This window comes from Drosophila virilis, chromosome 4 (assembly GCF_030788295.1).
Source record: "Drosophila virilis strain 15010-1051.87 chromosome 4, Dvir_AGI_RSII-ME, whole genome shotgun sequence".
In the NCBI taxonomy this organism is placed as follows: Eukaryota; Metazoa; Arthropoda; class Insecta; order Diptera; family Drosophilidae; genus Drosophila; species Drosophila virilis.
The window spans coordinates 26,566,479-26,586,949 of NC_091546.1; the positions used below are offsets into that span (position 1 = coordinate 26,566,479).

Genomic DNA, 20,471 nt, shown 5'->3' on the forward strand with positions numbered 1-20,471 from the left:
CAATATCAAATACGGTCATAAGCCGAAGTAGCAGGTTCTTTTTCTTGTTTTGGTAATTTCGACTTGAAGTTTCTACTGTTTATTTTTCGTATTCTTCAGTTGCCTTGGCTGTTACACGTTAGTTCCAAAGTTAATTTTCTGTTGTCCCAAATAATGGACAACTATATACAAATCTATGTAGCCAAAACTACCGGCAAATAAGTAAGATTTCTCTGATCATAATTGTTCAACTAGGGATACCCTCAATTTCCTCACAAACTCGACCAGGTCCAGCTCGTGTCCTGATCAAAAATATATATTTTAGGCTGCCTACATCACTTTTAATAATTGCTCTGATCTTTCTAGTAAACGTGGCAGATTCTGATTCCTTATTCAAAATAACATAATAACTATTAGAAAACTTTTATTTAATTTCCAACTTGTGCTTCAATTTTTTATATTATAGATGAGTCGAATATCATTTCTTTGAAGTTAACAATATGGCAACGCTTTTGGGCCGACATTTAAGAGGTTACAAATTTAAACGCCTTTGATCCATACAATCTTTTTGTGATGCTTGTTTAAGGACCATATTTCCTGGTGAACGTGGCCAATTATACCCCTCCATTTTAAACACGTCTCCTCGTTTGGCGGTCAGTCCATATGGCCGTATAAAGTGATCCTTATTTATTGATAAACCAATTTTAAAATATGTGCATTAATAGTGAATTAAAGTACTTCGTTACAATTTGGATTTGCGTTGGCTTGACATTCGATTAATTAATATTGGAGCACAAATTCGTCGCATGGAAACCATTTAAAACAGGACACCACCCAGAAATAGCAGCTACCCAGTTGAGCATTAAATAATCATGATTATCATCCAAAAATCAATATAGCTTAAAAGCAAAATCAGACATTGTAAGACTTTTATGGTTTCCTGTTTAAGAACAAGCTCTAACCAATGTTTTCTAGAGATAAACATTTTATATTCTTCGCCTTGGACTTCGCAATGTTCTAATCCTGCCGATCTCGCACTTTTTACGCTGCCGCACATTTATGTGCATACGTGAATGTTGTTGACGTGGTTTCGTAGTGATCTTTGGGGCTGGCATTCGTTTTGACGGTAAAACAGAAGTCAGCTGTCATGTTGTATTCCGTGTATGTAAATGACGGAAGTCATGCAAGAATTTTAACGAAAGCCTACTTCATGATTATACCCTGTACAAAATAACGTAAGGTGAATATGAAAAAAAAAAAAAAAAACAAAAAGATAAATAAGCTCTCCTCATTGTTCGCAGAGTAAAAGAGTATATCTTAAATGTGAAATTATGCGGAAAGGCTCCAATCTTATAAGGTCAAGTGAATCAAGCTTCCGAAACTGCCTTTGATATACGAGAAAAAATATTTGAGCTTGGAGAGAATAGATTTAAAAGTTTTTGAAATCGGCACGTAGACAAACGCATTATACAATTTTTAAACATTTGAACTAGGTATTAAAATGATACCTATCGATTTCTTGGAAACAGAGTGGGTTATCGGGACAATTAGAAATAAACTCGATCCATCTGTCATAGGAGGTCCTACGTTCTAAAACGTTGTTATATTTTAGATCGACATGATCGAATTAGAAGAAAGTCATAACTTATTGACTTCGGTGCATAACTTATTGACATCGTTTGGGTAATTAGTCTTCTTTCTCTTACATTTTCTATGGTGTGATGTGACTTACTTTCTCTTCATCGCTAGTAAGCCCTGCATCAATAAAACATCCTTTTGATGATCGTTAGTGCACTTCAAGTTTACTTCATTAAACTGTTTTTGATATAAGCACTCATACGACAAAGATCCGAGACGAGCATAGTGTAAAGTTGTAGTCATAATAAAAAGCAAAATTGAAGTCGATGCGGGAGAAGCGAGCGCGCAATGTTCCACTTTTCGATTCTCACTAATTGATCAATCGATTTAATAGTAAATGAAATGTGAAATCCGATCTAACCGATATAGTCATGCCGCATCCATAAATAGACTCTGGGCCGACTTGTATTTGGTTTCATTCATAAAAATTGTACGCCGTCGGAGAAGGCTCAACTTTCAATGCAGACGCGGCAGCCAATTTTGTAATTACAACAAAACCGTGGCCTGGCTTCGGATCAGCGGGCCATGTTTGTGCGAGTATTAGGCGGTCAAAACAAACCTTTTTGGGTAATGCTTCGAATAAAGACATTTGTGCCAGTTTTTCAATATGGTCGGACGGTCCGCTGCCCGCCTATTGTGACCGCTTGCAGCACTTTCATTCATTCATTAAGACAGCCACCTAATTTTTGTTTCCTTTATATTTCATTTCAGGTAAGCAACGTTTAACTGAAAAAGTCCAGCGATAACTCCATTCATAAAGCTCATTTCTGTCAGTCCAAGCGATATACTACTGCAATGTGCCAAGCACGGGGTGAAGATATGTAGGTACACGGCTACTGATAAGCATGAAGGTGATCTTATGGCTGATGAATTAACAGAATTTATTATGGAAAATAGATAAAGCCAGTTTTCTTAGATTATAATAACTTCCAATTATAATGTCAAATAACGCAAGAAAAGAAAATACATAAACAAAAGGACTATAAGTTATATATGGACTGCAGGGCAAGCCAATTACATCAATGACTGACCTCCGCTTCCCGTTTAAACTTTGGTAAACAATCGCAGTGATTTAAGACCTCAAAACTCTTTAAAGCATCGAACGATCATGAATCGATGACGATGACAATGACGAAGACGCCGACATCGACATCGACATCGACGACGTGGTCCCATCATGTTCACTTTCACTTAGTGTCAACAAGGCAGTTGCAGCTGCAGCTGACGTTGATAATCATTGATCTTCATCGCAGCGAACATTGCATTTTAGCTCGGCTCCGCTCGCCCCTTCCCTGAACGGACCCACAGGTCGATCGCCGCGAAATTTATGTGCAAGACTTGACTTTGCCTATCGAAGGTTTGTTGCCGGTTTGTACAGCCGCTTTGCCATCTCCGTCCTTATATTGAAAACGAAAGTAGCTTTGCCTTCGACCGTGCCGCAAAAATGTATGCTGTCGCGCTTTTTTTTGTATACCGCGCACCCATTGCACGTAACTTAAATGAAGGGTGTAATCGTTTTAAGCAACTGTATGTAACAGGCCGAATGCCATATAGAGTACACATTTTCCTAATCAGGACGACGAGCTGTGTCGATCGGGAACGCGTCGAGCAGGAAACTACAAAAGCTAGACATTGGCAATTGAAAATATGTAAATATTCTCTTATTATTTACGATTTACGACATTTTAATTGTTTTTCTTTTTTTTTCAAATATATTATCCCAAAATATCTGGTAATACCTTCAAATCGGTATTGTTTTTGAGCATGAAATGAAAAGTACAAAAGCTAGAAATACCTATATTTGTTATTTTATAGTATGCACAGGATGACAACATCTCCTTTTTGGACATATGCACAGTTTTCGTCAAAATTAAAAAAAAAAAAATTTTAAAGGGTATTGTTTTTCACAAACATTTTCATTTGACTAAGATCATTCGGAAAGCACAGCAATTCAAGCAACCTTATCCAAGCTTGAAACTTCGCATAGGTCCACCTTTCTGTAGCAGACAGTACATAAATCAGACACGGACGGTGTGGACTACCATATATCAATTGATTGAAAAGAAGGTTCTTGTATAGATAACTCGTTTGCTTATCAATACATGTTGATACTTACTTAAAAGCCACATCTTATCTATATACTAAAACTATATTATATCGCTCTATACGAAAAATCGATCGAATATTAAGTTCTTGTGCGGCAAAATATTTTATTTTCGAAGACATTTTCATTAAACTGAGTATTTAAGAGCTTCACAAGTGTATTTAATATTCAGAGTGCCGGAGATATCCTTACACTCTCGTTATATTTCAATTGGACACATATTTTTAAGTATCTGCCGGGGAAAATATCTGTAAGACCAGTTTCTTTCTGCTTTGGGCTTGAAAACATATTATTTACGCTGTTTGTTTATATTTTTGTAGACCCGATAGGCTGTCTTCTTATTATAGCTATAGTTGCTTAAAAAACTCATCTGGATGGAGTGTATATTGTGTATAGTTAAGGATTTATCAGATTTTCTTTTGTGTCCCTGTCATACGTAACAACCTAAGTCAACGCTTGTTGTGCATATTTTATAAATTCTTACCTCTTACCTCTTTCTCTTACAAAAGGTTTTCCTCAAAATCACATAAATTTTATTAAAATAAATTCGTTTTTAATAAGTATTTACTTTCTGTTGGTCCTACCTTGCTAATCTTTCTACTTTTGCCTCGGACCGTAAGCCCCCTTATTAAGATTTTGGGATGAACGTACCTGATTTTTCGTTTTCCAAAACGTCGAACATTCTCATAAATTTGCCCAAAAGATTGTTGATTGACCTAAAGAAATTTGTAAATGCTTTGCCTTCGACAGTGTTTCACATATTCGGAGAAATCACCATTACTAAAATATGATATAATTTCAGTTGCAGTGTGATCAGTGTGTATGCAGTGTAATCATGCATCACTGAACATTATCAATGGTAGTAAATTTTTAATGTTACCTAGTGTCTGGCCAAATGGAAATCCATTTGCCAAGGTGGTCACACTTCGCGATTGCAAAACTTTCCTTTTCATTTTGCATTTTGTTCACTTTCGTTTTGTGCACTTGGAGCGCAACACTGGCAAAGTATTTTATGTATTTTTAAATGCATTTCTAAATGAATTGTAATATGAACGACTGTATGAGTTGCCCGTCGTAGTCGTAGTCGTCGTTGCCAGGCACGACCTGCGATGCCTATCTATTTTTTCCAAGAGCCAAAACGCTTCCATCGAGACGGCTGCTCCGACTCCGACTTCCAACCGAATCCATTCCACACAACTTGCATGCTCACGTGGGGCAGCAAAAATAAAATTCAAATGCAAACACAAAACACATGTGGCGCCCAAATTCAGAGAAACAATCCAACCAGTCAAACAATAAAGCAGTTGAGGTGATTTTTACTTTTACTTGCCAAGGCTCATGTGCACGATTTTCCACCAGCCAGCACCAGCTACCAGACCAGCCAAACGTCGATTCCAAATGCCAACTTTCAAATAGCATAAATGAAGAGACGACAGCCACAGACAACAACAGCCATGATTGTACAATAGTTTTACGCAAAACGTAAAGAGCCGAGATAAGATGATAAAGCTACACTATAAAAACGCCCTAGGACCGATTCCGACTGTTCCCTCCGTGGGCCCTCGTATTGCGTCAAGTGTGACGCAGTCTCTACTTTTGGCATTGTTTCATTATAATAGTTCCAGCGACTCCCCAATTTCCATTAAAAAATCAATTTTTGACAACACTTCTATGGTATTACTCAAACAATGCCTTTGTGTGTGGCCAGCAATGACTTTTTAGTTTTTATATATTTCGACTGTATGTAATATTCCAATAGTTTTCAATGTAGGTGGGTGCTTTGCATTTCCATTCATTCATTGTATCCGACTCGGACACAATAAAGCTGTGCATTAAATATTGCTTTTGATTATCATATGTTGAGTGTGCTAATGCGGTCGCCTTTTAAGTACTCAAACTAGTCCAACAATGCAACATTGATGAAATTTAGATTGTTATATTTCTTTGAAATTTAGAGATCAAATTTGTAATAAAAGTGCTTCTCGAAGCTACATGTCAAATTTGGTGATAAACCTAAGAAATTCGCTCAAAAAACAATATTTCGATATCGATTCTTATCGATTGCTAGGAAAGAAGACAAGTTATCAATTATCGAAAACAAAATCGTACTGCGCAGGCTGTAGGGGGACCTACTTTTAAAATTTCATATCCCTAGCTCAAATTAGTTCTGAGATGCTTGTGTTTATATAAGTATATGAACGGACGGACGGACACACATGGCAAGATGGACTCGGCTTTTGATGCCGATCAGGAATATATATGTATATATCCTTATCCCCTTTTGCAATGGGTTTAGGTTAAAACAGACTACATGGAAAACCAAAAACAATATGATGATCAACGATGATAATCAAGACTCTTATTATTGGCCGTAAAACTATGATCGGTTACCGGAATACCGAAGATTAAATATGTTTGTAAAAATATCTAAACTTATCTACATAGAGCTTTAGTTTTTTTTCGAAGTACTCCGCCTTAAATATTGGCAAGAAAAATAGTACATTTATTGCATTTAAATAAAATATTTAAAATTTGCAATAATAAAGAAGATATCTCGTTATTTTCATTACCAATATATCTTTAAACTGAGGGATTAGTTTGTACAAAAAAGTTCACCATATCCAAACTAACCAACAGCTTACCAAGCGACCTTTACACTGGCAGAACCATCCAGCTGGTTCCTCCATCATCTCTCTGCTATGCACATGCAGCTCCTTCAGCTTACAAATGAAAGTGAAAATGCTTTTGACACAAGTTCCCAGTTGAAGGTGCCTAAAGACATGTTTTTATTGTCTTGTTTCGCATGTTACACAATGGGCAAGGCCTTTAAACGGCGCGAGACTGAGGATGAGACAATAAGACGAAAGACAACCACACAGCACAAGACAACACAACATATAAGCCCCGAAAACTTACCCACTCCGCGAGTGGCACAAGTGACCAGATGAGGGGCAGTATTCTTGGCATGCACGAGAACTGGTCAACCGATTTATCGGTCGGTTAGTTGATCGCTCGCTTACATCGATCGGGACGGACAAAAAATCTCGCACCGCCCGAAGTATATATATATATATATATACAGCTCTCCGAGTGCTCCGCATTTTTTAATGGAGCTTGAACTGTATCGCACTGCGGGGCAACGACCACAAAGAGCGACCGCAACGTCGCGTTGCGTCGACGACATTCGCTTTCATTTTGAGCTGCAGCCGCGTCTGCTGGTCAGTCGCATTTGCGACTAGCCGTGTCGTGCAGTGCAGTCGGTGCCGTGCCACGGCATGCCACTTCGATCCACACCTCACTTCCCTCTCGCTCACTCACTCTATCTCTCTCTCTCTCTCTCTCACTCTCCGGAGGTTGCCATCTGGCATGCACTTGCCGCGATCAGTGCGCATCGGTTCATTCGTTTGTTGCACTTGATGTTCGGCTAGCGCTTTCGGTTCGCGTTCCCATTCCCATTCGCTTTCGATTTCTTTTATGCTTTCGATTGTATACCCTTGAAACAATACAAGGGTATAATCGACAGTGCAGCTCACCAATGGAGACATGCACGATCATTAACAAAATAAATATAAGCTATTAAAGAGTAATTAGTTTATATACTTCACATAACAAGATTGTGAACTACTTTCTACTTATAACTGGGATTTTTAAAAAAACGTTCCACATTCTTGAATATGAATGAAATGAAAATAGAGTCTAAATCTGTATAAATATCAAAATGTTATGCTATATCTACGTACTCGTATATAACTTTGGTGCCTCTTAAACACGACATATGCTTAAAAATCTGAAAGTCGCTATAAATTTGTATCGAATCGGGCGATAATATAAACTAAGCTTGATCAAAATTTAAAATCTATATTTTTTTATATTATCTGTGACCGATGAACAAATGGTCTTGCCTGTTGATGCTGAGGAAGAGGGCATACCCCTTTCTTTGTAATTTTACAAATATAAATTATGTTTTTTATTTCGATTTGAAGTCAACGTCAATCAAACTGTTTATTGTCAATCGTCCGTTTTGTTTATTAAAAATTTGTCAGATACTCTCGACCTCGCAAGAGAGATTTATAAGTAAGCGTGCGAAACTTATTAATCATACCCATCATAGCCGCGTCTGAAGACGTCTCGACTTACGTGTGTGGTACTTATGAATGTGCCAAGATTAGCCTCGACTGGTTAAATCGCGGCTAATAACCGACGGTGGCCCTTGATCAACAACTGGCGGGCGACCACTTTCGTTTTTTTTATTTCAAGTCATGGTCGGATTCATACCGGAGATGACGATCGCAGTCACAACGGCTGCCCCGTCATTGATCATTGGAAAGTTGTTCTCGCACACACACACTAATTATAAGGCTGTTTTTTTTTTTATGGCAATTTATCGTCGGATGCCAGACCTGACGACCACACGTGCAGCCCCACATCAATATTCGATTCCGAAATCAAAAAGTTTCATTCATGCATCATATTCACACGGTGGACCCAAGAAACGCATGTATTTCCACATTTCAGTTGTCCGCTCTACCCCACTTAACAGCATGTAAAGTAAATGTAAACGCTTTTCTGGTATGACAGTAGTTAACGTTTCGGTTGGACAGGTTATCGATTGCACTTTGATGCTTTAATCAAAAGAAACGCGAGGCAAGACTTGCAACGAGTTTACCCTTGGCAGATATATTTAAAATAATTAATCGGATATTTATATTTATATATTTAAAAATAAGTATGAAACCCATTGAAAAGCGAACCAAAAGTTGGAATAAACATTTAAGGCCCGTGTTTTTTACCTTGAGTACAATCTTTGACCTCTCTTTTTGAAAACTTTGAGGTTTCAATATTATTTAAGCTTTCTCGATGATGCATTATCCTATGGCATCTGCTCCAATTGTTTTTTCTTCCAAATAAAAGAGCTGTGAATAAATCTAGTAACTATCGAAAAGATAGCAGAACTAGGTATATAATTATATAGAAAATAGAAAGAAAAACAAAACAATCTAAATGTTTGCAATTAATAAGCATTACGAATATGCTGAAAATTGAGATACCTAAAACATAAATATCTCATCAGCCCTCGAAACTTTAGTATACTATTACAGTCTTTGAACGTATTGCAAGCAGGGTACATAGTATATGTACACACAGAGACATGTAATAGGTTGATTAATCTTGTTGCTTCTGCGGTATTTGCGGTTAATAATGATTAAGTCTTTGCTGATTTTGTTGCTGTTGTTGTTGTTGTTGTGGATCGCTTTGGCCGCTGCCTTGGATGCTTGAAACTTACCAACATTAAATAAAATACAAGCGTATAAACAAACAAGCAAGCAAACAAACAACAATTCCAGACTCAAATTGAGTCAAAAGAGATACCACAACAACAACAGCGTCAGCAACAGCGACATTGCAAACAACTTTCCAACCACAGTGGCAAGTTTGGATATAGATTTGATTTGGACTTGGACACGTACACGTGAGCGTGAGTGTCTCGCAAAGCCTAAGCAGGTATCTTAGCACACACTAGTATGTGCGTGTGCTAGTGTGTGTTAGTCCATTTCAAGCTGTGTGTGCCGCAAATTGTTTATTTTTCAATCGGCATTGGCTGCAGCTGCTGCCACTCGAAGAAAAGTGAAATTTCTCAGCAACACCCCGATTTATGATATTCATGTTAATGACTAGACTGCGCTCGGCTGAAAACGTGATTTTGATTTGACATTTTGCAGTCTCTTATGACTTAGATGGTTCGTTATCAAATCAAATCGAAAACAAGTTTTTGGTAATTTGAATTATATGGTTGAGCCAGCCGTACAGCTCATCTTGGGGCACGTCACTTGAATGTCATCTGCCAGCTGGCTAAATGCCATACATCATGGTGTGCCACAGCGAATGTCTCCTCCCTTACCCCTCCCAATTCTCTTTACATACCTATACCCTAATACTAATCGATTGCACTTTATATCTGTATCTGCACGCTTACGCAACAGTCAGCGACTCTGGCAGGCACAGTAAGTACTCTATTTAAGCATTTTGTTGGTGTTCTTTATGTCTTCTATTAGCTGGCACTTGAGTAGTATATGACATGCAGCAGTTTGTTTGCATGACGGCCCTACAGGGTTGTTAGCAATCAATCATCTTTTTATTTGCATTCAGAAATTAACTTTACTTATTGTTGCGATTGTTTATATAAAGCTTTTTTGTATTATGAACATTTGTATAATCCCATGTGCATTGTTAAGTACTTGCTTAAATTACGCTTCTAATAATATCAAGTTGCAACTGTAGACTTGGATTTTCCTTTACCTAGTTCCTATTTGCCCACATTAAAAAACACCATACAATACAATACACAACTCGAAAACCATCTGGCTGTTTTCATCGCTTTTAAACCTGAAGACTCAGAACTTGACGTATCTCTGACTCTATCTGCAAGTTGGCAAAATGGGGTTAATGTTTGTATAGAGCAAGAACTCTCAATATTTGTCAGTCTGACAAGAGACACAAAAGCATATGTAAAATAAAATTACTAATGGAAGCCCAATCTAGAAATGTGACACAATTTTTATGAAAACAATAGCAATTAAAATAATAATCAGAACAATTTGTATGTTCCATGTGAAGTAGGAGGGAATCATTCAATATCAAAAAACAAAGAGCACAATAAATCAATAAAAAGTGACATTCAAAATAAAATTTGTATTGTTAAACAAAAGCTGCTCTTCATATTGTGTTTTAAACAACACACAACTCAGAGAATTTTATATATAACCTTTTTTTAGGAATATAAAGTGGGTTATTTTTTAAAGATAATTTTCTGGCACTAGGGAAATTCTGAAACAATTGTTAACGTCTCTGACGGGTGTAACCGACTGTGCGCTAACTTGTTCTTAGCTAATTAGCCGTCAAAGTCTTATTGATTATTGGGCTGAAGAAGATTTTATAATTTGCATTATTATTATTGCAGAAATAATAATAATAATATACTATTTATCATTAGAACACGACTTTTCTAGTCGAGAGGATATACAAGGACATATCCTTCTATAGATAAATGCATGTAATTAAAAAAAGCGTTTCTGCTGATAAAAACATTTTTTTTATGGAGTTGGAGTTCCGTTCTTTACTTTTTGTTACGTTAACTCTCAAAGGTATAAATATATTGGCGACTGACGCTACTCTATAAAAAAATAGAGAACGAAATGTCAAGCGAGCGGGTCTGTCCTCATAATGTTCGTTTCAGCTCTAAATTTGCATACCTAAGGCCACAATCAAACATTAAAATGAATATCTCAGAAAGTTTTCTTTCAAATTGACGACAAGACATTGAATTATTTCTCCTTAAGCAGTCTTCGACTAATTCTATCTATTAACACCAAACCAATCTGAGTATTTACTGCACCCTTCTCCAACTGTGCAGTCTTATCGAGTCTATTTACGTAACCTTAAACATTTGCCTTTGACTGGCGCGACAAGTGATCAATGAAGAAATGTACTCGGGGCAAACCAATTGTCGCGTAGTTTTTATCGGGCGGCACGTGTAAATGGCCGAGAGGTGCAAGCTTAGCCTCCAAATTTTGTCCCCTTTTTGCTATGGCCCGGCGGAACTAAAGGCGGCGAGTTATAAGACATTGCATGTATTTGTCGGCAATACTTTGAGCATGTGTATAATTTATAGTATTTGCATGGCCCTAAAAAGTAGCAAATACTTCAGAGATAGTTAATTTGCCGCATGCCGTAAGTATTAGTCATGTGTGCTAAGGCTTCTATATCTGAAAAAAAATCACATGTAATGTAGGAATCCAAATTTATCAAAACAGATCTTATTGTTACTGTTATATACACTCTTGTTGAGTTCTTAAGCATTGTTAGTTGTTGGACACAACACAAATTTCGAAATATTTTTATGTGTGCTTATCACTTTTCGCTTATCATTTAAAACATTTTGATTTTCCTATTCTATATACAAAATTGGCTGTTCTTTAGCTCACACTTATTGTATTTCATAATTAATGGTAATTTATTTTCCTCTTCAGGCATCGCGTAAAGTCTCCAAATGTGGCTATTTATTTGTTGCGCCGGATTGGGACTTTTCAAATCCATTGTATCGGACAAAGGTGAGTTTTCAATAGAATAATTAATCAAGTGATTAAGAATACATGTTGATAAAGCATTGGACATGAATTTCTTACAGACGGTCCGATAAAAGTTCTTATATTACCGAATTTAGCTGTTATCGAGTAGGTTACTAAACAAAATAACTCTAAAGAAAGAATTGGCTTGAAAAAATAAATTTATGTTTACGAATTTTGAAAGTATTCTGACCGAATTATCAAACAGTCCGTCAAAAAAAAGTATTTCAAAATCAGTCTAAGTATGAAATGTATGTATGAAATGTGTTTAATCTTAGGTGTGTCGTTGTTTCTGTGATCAATATAAAAATGTATTTGAGAAGTCTATTAAACATTGCGCGATTGAAATGGATACGTAACTAGTACGCGTAAATATACCCAATACGCTTGATTTATTGTCAATGAAAGGGTTAGCTTTGAACTAAAACACTTGAGCAAATATTTGGCAGTCCGGCCTGGTCGACTGAAGAAAGTGCCACTGGCCGTCATAAGAACAGTACATCCCAGGCACTGGCACCCGTACCCGGTACGATTACAGCAGCTGTGGCTGGTGTGGACCAGGCAACGCCTTTTCCTCTCTCGTCGATTCGTATCTCGACCAATTAGCGAATGACGTAGCGACGTGACGGCAGTCAGCGTATCGTTAAATCCGCCATCGTCCGCGAAATACTTGTATGCAAATGCCTGAAAACCAGCGGTTACCAGCTGAGGGAAGCATCATTGGGGGCTTTCTAGAAATGGACAAGTGTCCACTGGAGCTTATGCGACGTTAACGTCTACGGTGACAGCGACGGCGACGGCAATGATAATAATAAAAGTGTACTCATGCGCATTGCGCACTTCCTTCTTAACAACATAAATTTACGTATGTTTTTAATGGTTGGACAGGTATTTAATTAACAATTTCTGCGTGGATCCACATCAAGAGTATCAACCGGATGTATGCATGCCTCTTTCTCTCTCCTCCCTCCATCAGCCTCTTTTTCTCTATATATATATATGTTTGAGTGCGATGGACTAATGCAGAGAAATCAAATCACCCAACCAAGCAAGAAGTTTTAAGAGGAGCAAAATTTTCATTTCGGAGTCAGCCAAAATAATTGCTAATAATTTACCGGACATGTTAGGGATTACTAATAAAAGCTAAGTTAAATAGACAACCGATGAATAGGAATCTCTATCCCCAATTCACAATAGTACTACCGGTCTATTCCCTGGCCTTCTCCGTGTTAAGTTTTGTGCTTTACCTTTTGTATATGTGTTCAAACTCAATCCAAAAGTTTGAGTCGAAAAATGTATCAAGAAATGTAGAAAGATCTTCGAAAATTAGCTTAAGATCAATCGAATAGTAAATCAAAAAAATTGTATGCTAACGATTTTCACAATTTTTCCGATAGTTGCGGGGGGAATTTTACCAAACCCTGTCTAAGCGGGCAGCTCTAGCTCCTAGGGCTTGTACTCCAATAGGTCAGTCAGGACAAGCAGGTTTATCTATAGATGTTTATCTGGGGAGGACTCAACAACCGATTGGCATCTGACCTGGTATTAAATATCGAAAGAGCCTGTAAATATAATTTGATCTATTTGCCAAGCCCTTTGAGGCAGAATTTGCTGTGTGCAGTTAAGCAATTACTGCATTTCACAGTTCAGTGCTTTAGGTGCAGCCATTTTGTATAAGCCCATGCCCCTTTTTGAATTATATTTATTCAGTCAAAGTGGCCGCACCTCAATTCTGAGCTTTTTGCAAATGCCAGGAGCTACAAACTTATCCAGGGCTTTCTTTTTGGTGGTAAAATATTAATATTAACTAAGATTAATATTAATATTGATAATATATATACTCAAAAATATTTCATTGTATATTCATTGTAAAATATACATTATTCCTAACATAGTCTTGAAAAAATAAATAATAGTCCAACAGTAAGAAGACATAAAAGAGTACACTTGCTCGATCTCCCGGTTAGATATATCAAATTAGTAACTAAGGTCAAAAATATTAGTAGTTTTTACAGACAAATTTCTATTCCTGTTAATTTTAATTATTTCTAACTGAATTTATTTGTTGTCTTAAGACAGAGTGTACATATATTTTGCATATATTAGCTCTGTATATTACATTGTTTGCCTGACTGAATGGAAATGGATGTCAAATATTTGTTGGGTTAATTTCCGGCTTCAAACTACTTATTAATAAAGTGCCTTTATGAAAACTTCGCTAAATCCAACCATCTTGAAAAGAAAATTATTGTCACAGATTTTTTTGATATTGATAAACAAGTGATTTTATTTTGTGTCATTACAAAATACTTCTTATCGACTCTCTTAAATGGCTCAAAAATAATAGTATACGATTTCTTGTGTGCAATTTACGTTCTTAAATAACTTTGGAACGATTTTTTTATCTACAATGCCAATGCATTCATTCAAATTGAAGCCTACTGAAAAAAGTCTGACTAGCAATAAAATATATGAAGATGTGGTAAACTACAAATTTTGTATGCATAATTTCCATTGATAACTTAAATTGTGTAATTTGGTGCAGATAATTTATCAATTCACTTGACAATGATTACAATTTGGAATGCATTGAAACCAGAAAGCATGGCCCTTCAGGACACCCATTGCATCACCTGGTGCTAACAGGTTAGGGCGACTAGCTTCTTCTTTCCCACTCTGTGCCGCATTTATTAGCTCGCTAGGAAACGACTATAAAACGTACAGCTAAAAATTATGTAGATTTTTATCGGCGCACCAAGTTTTCTGCATACAAAGTGCACAATTTTCATTTGAGACGGCGGCAAAGAAAACCTGCCGAGCAACCCAGAACGGAAAGACAGTCTTGAGGACGGACGACCGGAGACACAACACGTGGGCAATATAAGCGCTGACTGAGCAGCAGCCGATAAGCCATTATGCAGACGGGTTCGGGCGAGACTGGAACGGGCCTGCCGTGAAGGATAAACAAACCAATTTTAGCTCCTGAACAAGTTCAACGACCCTGGCCGGCGAAACGGAAGTGTTTGCTAGGCAATTGGCCAGCGACTGCGGTCGGTCGCAAATCCGAGTAATGCAGTAGATGATAGTCACAATCATCTTGGCTACTCTCCAGAAATGTTGTTGATTGACAAGTTTGCGAGTCCAGATTCGCGTATGTCTTTTTAATTAAACCAGGAAGTGACTAGCCCCAGGCACCAGTCTGACCTGCAGTCATTTATAAGAACTTGAAATATTTATTAAAAATTATGCACGCATTAGTGGCGCGTCTTTCTACCGTCTATCTAACTGAATGACTTACCTTTATTAAGGAAATGGTCTGCGTTATGAAGATTACACAAAATGTTGCGTATTATATTTTTGTTGTTGTTGTTGTTGTCGTCGTGATTGCTGTTGTCCTCGTCATGATTGCTGCCTTCGCTCTGGCGATTTGATGCGGTTCAGTTTATACTCTGCTCCATGCCAGAATTCACTATAAAAAGCTTAACAGTCATTTCGGCTATTTCACGATACGCCCACAGTGAGTTGTCTTAATTTCCTGTTAAGTGATTAGAAAAACTAATTACACGTCAGAGCTGGATACAGCTAGATAGAGAATGAATATTTGTTGCTTTTATAGGTGAATATTACAACTGAAACACGTTTTGAATCTCCAAATAACGTAAACAAGTTCATTTGTGGCAAATAACAGTTGCACCGAGTCGTTAACGGAAACGGGAGCGCGGGAAGGTACAATGAAATTTCACGTTTGGCCAGACTTCAGACCGCAGACTGCATGTGGGCGAACCAAGTGGAACGGAACGGAACGAAGTGACTTATGGTGTAGGTGGAACATAGGAAATGCAATTAATGCATATCTAATGAGCATAAGCGAGAGACTTTTGATATATACTCACATTTGAACTATTTGACAACAAACACAGAAGCTATTGAAGTATGCGTTTCCCATAGCGTTAGAGAAAATGAATGAGAAATTAAATTAAATTAAATTTCTACAACTAAATTGTAAAATTGCAAGAATTTGAGAGCGATCACTGAATTTGGGAACATTTGAAGAGTATAATAAAATCGAGTGTGCTTGTGGAATCAAATTGTTTTTAAAGAAATGACGGAATCATACGATTAATATACAACAATCTTAATATCTGTTTGGTCAAGTAACAGCAGAGATAACACCGACGGCTGCGGACATCATCCAACAGCAGAAAATAACAATCATAATTACAGCCTAAGAGCAAATAGTTTTTTTTGCGCGCTCTTTGTAAGCTGCTGTCCACTCTCCTTCTGAATTGCTTTGCTTGCATTGCTGCCCTTCGCTCTAACCGGCGAGCGTCTGATTGGAGTTTCGTTTCGATTCGCTTTACATATTGTTATAAGCTGTCAGTCTTTCGTTTTGATCGCAACCTAGGCACAACTAATTCGAGTTGGCTGCCAAGCAACAATTTAAAACTTATAAATTCTAATAAGTGCCCTGCGCGGCAAATAAATCCATTTGAAAACTAATCTAAGTGTTTGAATTTCGCTGCACAAGCAGTTAGAATTAATTGGTTGCAAAAAAGCTTGCAACTACACATTTTGGTGACCCCGACGTGATTATTTCTTTCTTTCATTTTTTCTATTTTTTCTTGTACTTCGTTCTTGTCGTGTCAACGGACAGTTATCAGTTCGGGCAAAGCTGTGTGGTGAGCCGTTTGCTTGCGCATCTGCATACAGTTGGTTGTTATACATAAACGCCGTAGCAAATCCCCGCTAATCGTTGCGCGCTATAACCCGCTATACGCTATCTCGCTCGAACGAACACTTGCGCGATCAGACTTGTATTGTAGTTCGGCTGTGTGAACCTTGTTGTGCGCTACATTCATAATGTTTGATGAAGGTGCAAGTGCAAATGGAAATGATGAGGCGACATCAGCTAGTCAAGTGGCGGTTGGAACCCAGGCTGCTGTTTTTAAAATAAAGATCAAGAATTTAACTGATCGACTCAATAGATTGTCCTCGGAACTTGATCCCGCTCGACTTCGCGATGTTGATGACTACGAGCTGCAAGATTACATAAGCATGGCATCTGACTTGCAGGCGAAATTTGAGATAGTCTGTGATGGTTTGTTGGAGGTGGATCATGCCAGCGTTGATGAGGATCTTCAGACAAGTTTTGAGTCAACTATTAGGCAGCTACGGCTGTCCCTTCAACGCGAGCGCGGAAATCGAAGCAAGGTTCAGCAGATTCCGCATTGTTCCACCTTCAATTCAGCCGCAGCCGATGACTCGCGTTCTACCTTTGTTGTTCCAAACCACTCTCGATTGCCTCAACTTAAATTGCCGGAGTTTAGTGGAGGCTACACAGAATGGGCCGATTTCTCGAACCTGTTCACCACGGTCATTGACAAGGATCCGTATTTGACCAACATTGAAAAACTCCAGCATCTACGGTCATGCCTTAAAGGAACAGCGCTGGATACAATTCGCTCATTGGAAATTTCAAACGCAAATTATGCTGCCGCTTTAGAACTGCTTGATAAGCGTTTTAATAACAAGCGTCTTATTTTTCAGGCACACATCTCTGAAATTTTGGGTTTGAGAAAGGTGGACAAGGGCGCGACTGCACAGCTGCGCGAATTTTCAGATAAGCTCAACTCTCATCTACGTGCTTTAAAATCGATGGGCAGTGTGGAACAGATCGCCGGTTGCGTCATAGTACATACGTTGCTGCAAAAACTAGATAGCGTTACGCAGGCTAGCTGGGAGGATGATGCGCCGTTGGACGTCATACCATCATGCGAGCGGTTTACAACCTTCATAGAGAGGCGTTGCCAAAGGCTGGAAAATGCGGATCACGCTACGGCAATGTACACGCCTAGCTCCCAGGTGGGCCAGAACAACAGTAGTAGAAGAACGTTTGTAGTGACTAGGAATGGAACGAGTGCTTGTGTGTTTTGTGAAGTCGCAGGCCACTCTATTTATAAATGTTTGCAATTCGCAAATTTATCGCCCTTGCTGCGCCTTCACGAAGCCAAGCGGCTTGCGCTGTGCCTAAACTGCCTGCAAAGGGGACATCAGCTGAGAGTCTGCGGCTCCAGCGCTTGCAGAGTTTGTGGAAGCAAACATCATAGCTTGTTGCATCTTGGCAACACAAGCAGTCACATCGCTGCTTCTAGCCCAAACAATGCTCAAGATACCGAAACTTATTCGTCATCCCAAAACACCTTGGCGGCACTTTTATCTTCGCCTCTCACTACCGCCCAGCATCTCAAGCACGATGTGGTCCTGCTTGCCACTGCCGTCATCAACGTGAAAAATCGCGCTGGCTCCTTGGTGCCTTGCCGTGCGTTGCTCGACTCTGGGTCGCAGTTGCACATCATCACCTCTCGTCTTGCTCATCAGCTCCAGCTGCGCAAATTCAAGTCAACAGCAATCGTCTCTGGCATTGGTGATGCAGCATTTGCGTCCGATGGGTTTTCGGTCAACATCAATGTCAAATCTCGAGTGTCGGAGTACTCCACATGCATCCCGGCCTTGATTGCACCATCCATCACCGATAATCAGCCTGGCTTCACTCTTGACCCTGCATCATGGAACATTCCATCAAATATACAACTAGCTGATCCTGAATTCTTTAAATCTCAGCAAATCGACATGTTGATTGGAGCCAGTCTGTTCTTCGATCTGCTATGCGTCGGCCAGATTAAACTAGCTGCTGGACTGCCGATATTGCAAAAGACTCGCCTTGGTTGGGTGGCTACGGGAGGTGCCTCACATGCTGGAAAATCATCATTCATGGCCATGAGATCAATGGAGAATCCAGATCTGCTGGTTGACTCGCATCTGCAGCCTAATACACAGATTGATGAATTAATCCGTCGTTTTTGGGAATTGGAAGGCTGCACCGACCCTGAGTCCTTACCAAACAAGGAGGAACGCGACTGTGAGGCACACTTTCAGGCCAATTTTAAACGTCTGTCGACTGGCGACTATTCAGTTCGTTTACCGCTACGTCTAGGCATGTATCCGCTGGGTGACTCCTATCAACAGGCGGTTCGTCGATTCCTGAACTTAGAAAGAAAACTAGACCGTAATCCACTATTGAAACCCCAGTATGCAGCATTTATCAAGGAGTATCTTGACTTGGGTCACATGTCACTTGTTACCTCAGCTGCACTGGGCCAATGCAAGTACTACCTGCCACATCACTGCGTGCTGAAGGAGGATAGCACTACAACCAAGCTAAGGGTCGTGTTTGATGGCTCAGCAGTTACTACCTCTGGACACTCGCTGAATGATGCACTGATGGCAGGTCCTACCATCCAACCGAAGCTGTTTTCGATACTGATGCGGTTTCGTACATTTGCAGTCGCCCTGACAGGCGATATATGCAAAATGTATCGATGCGTACGAGTCGAACCCGCAGACAGTTATTTTCAATGTATCTTGTGGCGTGAGTCTCAGCATCAGAAGATACAGATTTACAAATTAGACACCGTCACCTACGGCACAAAACCAGCATCGTTTCTCTCAGTGCGAGCTATGCACCAACTGGCCATGGATGAGCAGAAAACTTTCCCTATTGGCTCTGACATTGTTAAAAGAGATTTCTACGTGGATGACCTCATTTCTGGTGGTAGCTGTGTTCAAGAAGCAATTGAGATATTGAAACAAACATCTGGACTACTCGCCAAGGGGAACTTTAGGCTGCGCAAATGGTGTTCTAGCGACACATCTGTACTCCAAAACATACCGGAAGAGGATAGAGAAACGCTGCTTAAGTTTGACGATGGCAGTGACATCACGAAAACGTTAGGCCTCGTTTGGGATCCCGCTTCAGACTGTTTCCTTTTCTCCTTCTCTCCACTGAGGTTGCCCTCCAGACTGACAAAACGGTCAATACTCTCCGCAATTGCTCGCTTTTACGACCCCCTTGGTCTTGTTGGTCCCGTAATAACAAAATCGAAAATTTTTATGCAGGATCTCTGGAGAGAAAAGCTGGACTGGGATGAGAGCCTGCCCGTACACTTAAGCACAGCCTGGGTCAACTTCTGCGCTGATTTTGAGTATACTCAGCAATTCCAGTATCCCCGTCGAGCACTCTCATCAGACAGTACAGTGGAGATTCACGGATTTTGTGATGCCAGCCTAAGCGCTTATGGAGCATGCGTCTATACAGTCTCAAAGTGCAATGGCAACACCAGCGTGCGTCTCTTATGCTCCAAATCGCGTGTCGCGCCTGTGAAAACCATCACGGTACCAAAGCTGGAACTCTGCGGAGCTGCATTACTGGCTCAACTTCTCAGCGAAATATGCCAAATGAAAGTGTTCGACTGTCGGTATTACTGTTGGTCAGACTCTGCCGTGACTTTGGCTTGGATTCGCAATGATGCTTCGAAATTCAATGTTTTCGTTGCCAACCGAGTCGCAGCCATCCAAGAGCTCACCACTGGAATGGAATGGCATCATATTCCCACCGAATTAAACCCGGCGGATATAATTTCACGAGGAGCGCTGCCTAGTGAGCTCTTCCGGTCTCCATTATGGGCCCATGGTCCGAGTTTTCTCAGTAAGGGAAAGGAAGAGTGGCCTGCCTCCTGTGTACCTGTCGAATCCTTACCAGAACTTCGACACAAGGTACTCCTCGGAAC

The 20,471-nt window shown here is 39.4% G+C and overlaps 1 protein-coding gene across 3 annotated transcripts in view; it reads left to right on the plus strand.

The window, feature by feature from the left end:
* Positions 1-20,471, plus strand: part of osp (myosin phosphatase Rho interacting protein outspread) — a 123,831-nt gene that overhangs the window by 29,691 nt on the left and 73,669 nt on the right. For 2 of the 3 annotated variants that reach the window (XM_032437799.2, XM_032437800.2), the window contains exons 2-3: positions 9,703-9,723; positions 11,749-11,829. In XM_032437799.2, coding sequence (XP_032293690.1) covers positions 9,703-9,723; positions 11,749-11,829 — 102 coding nt within the window. The remainder of the gene's footprint in view (positions 1-9,702; positions 9,724-11,748; positions 11,830-20,471) is intronic. The other variant, XM_002057546.4, reaches the window with a different exon arrangement.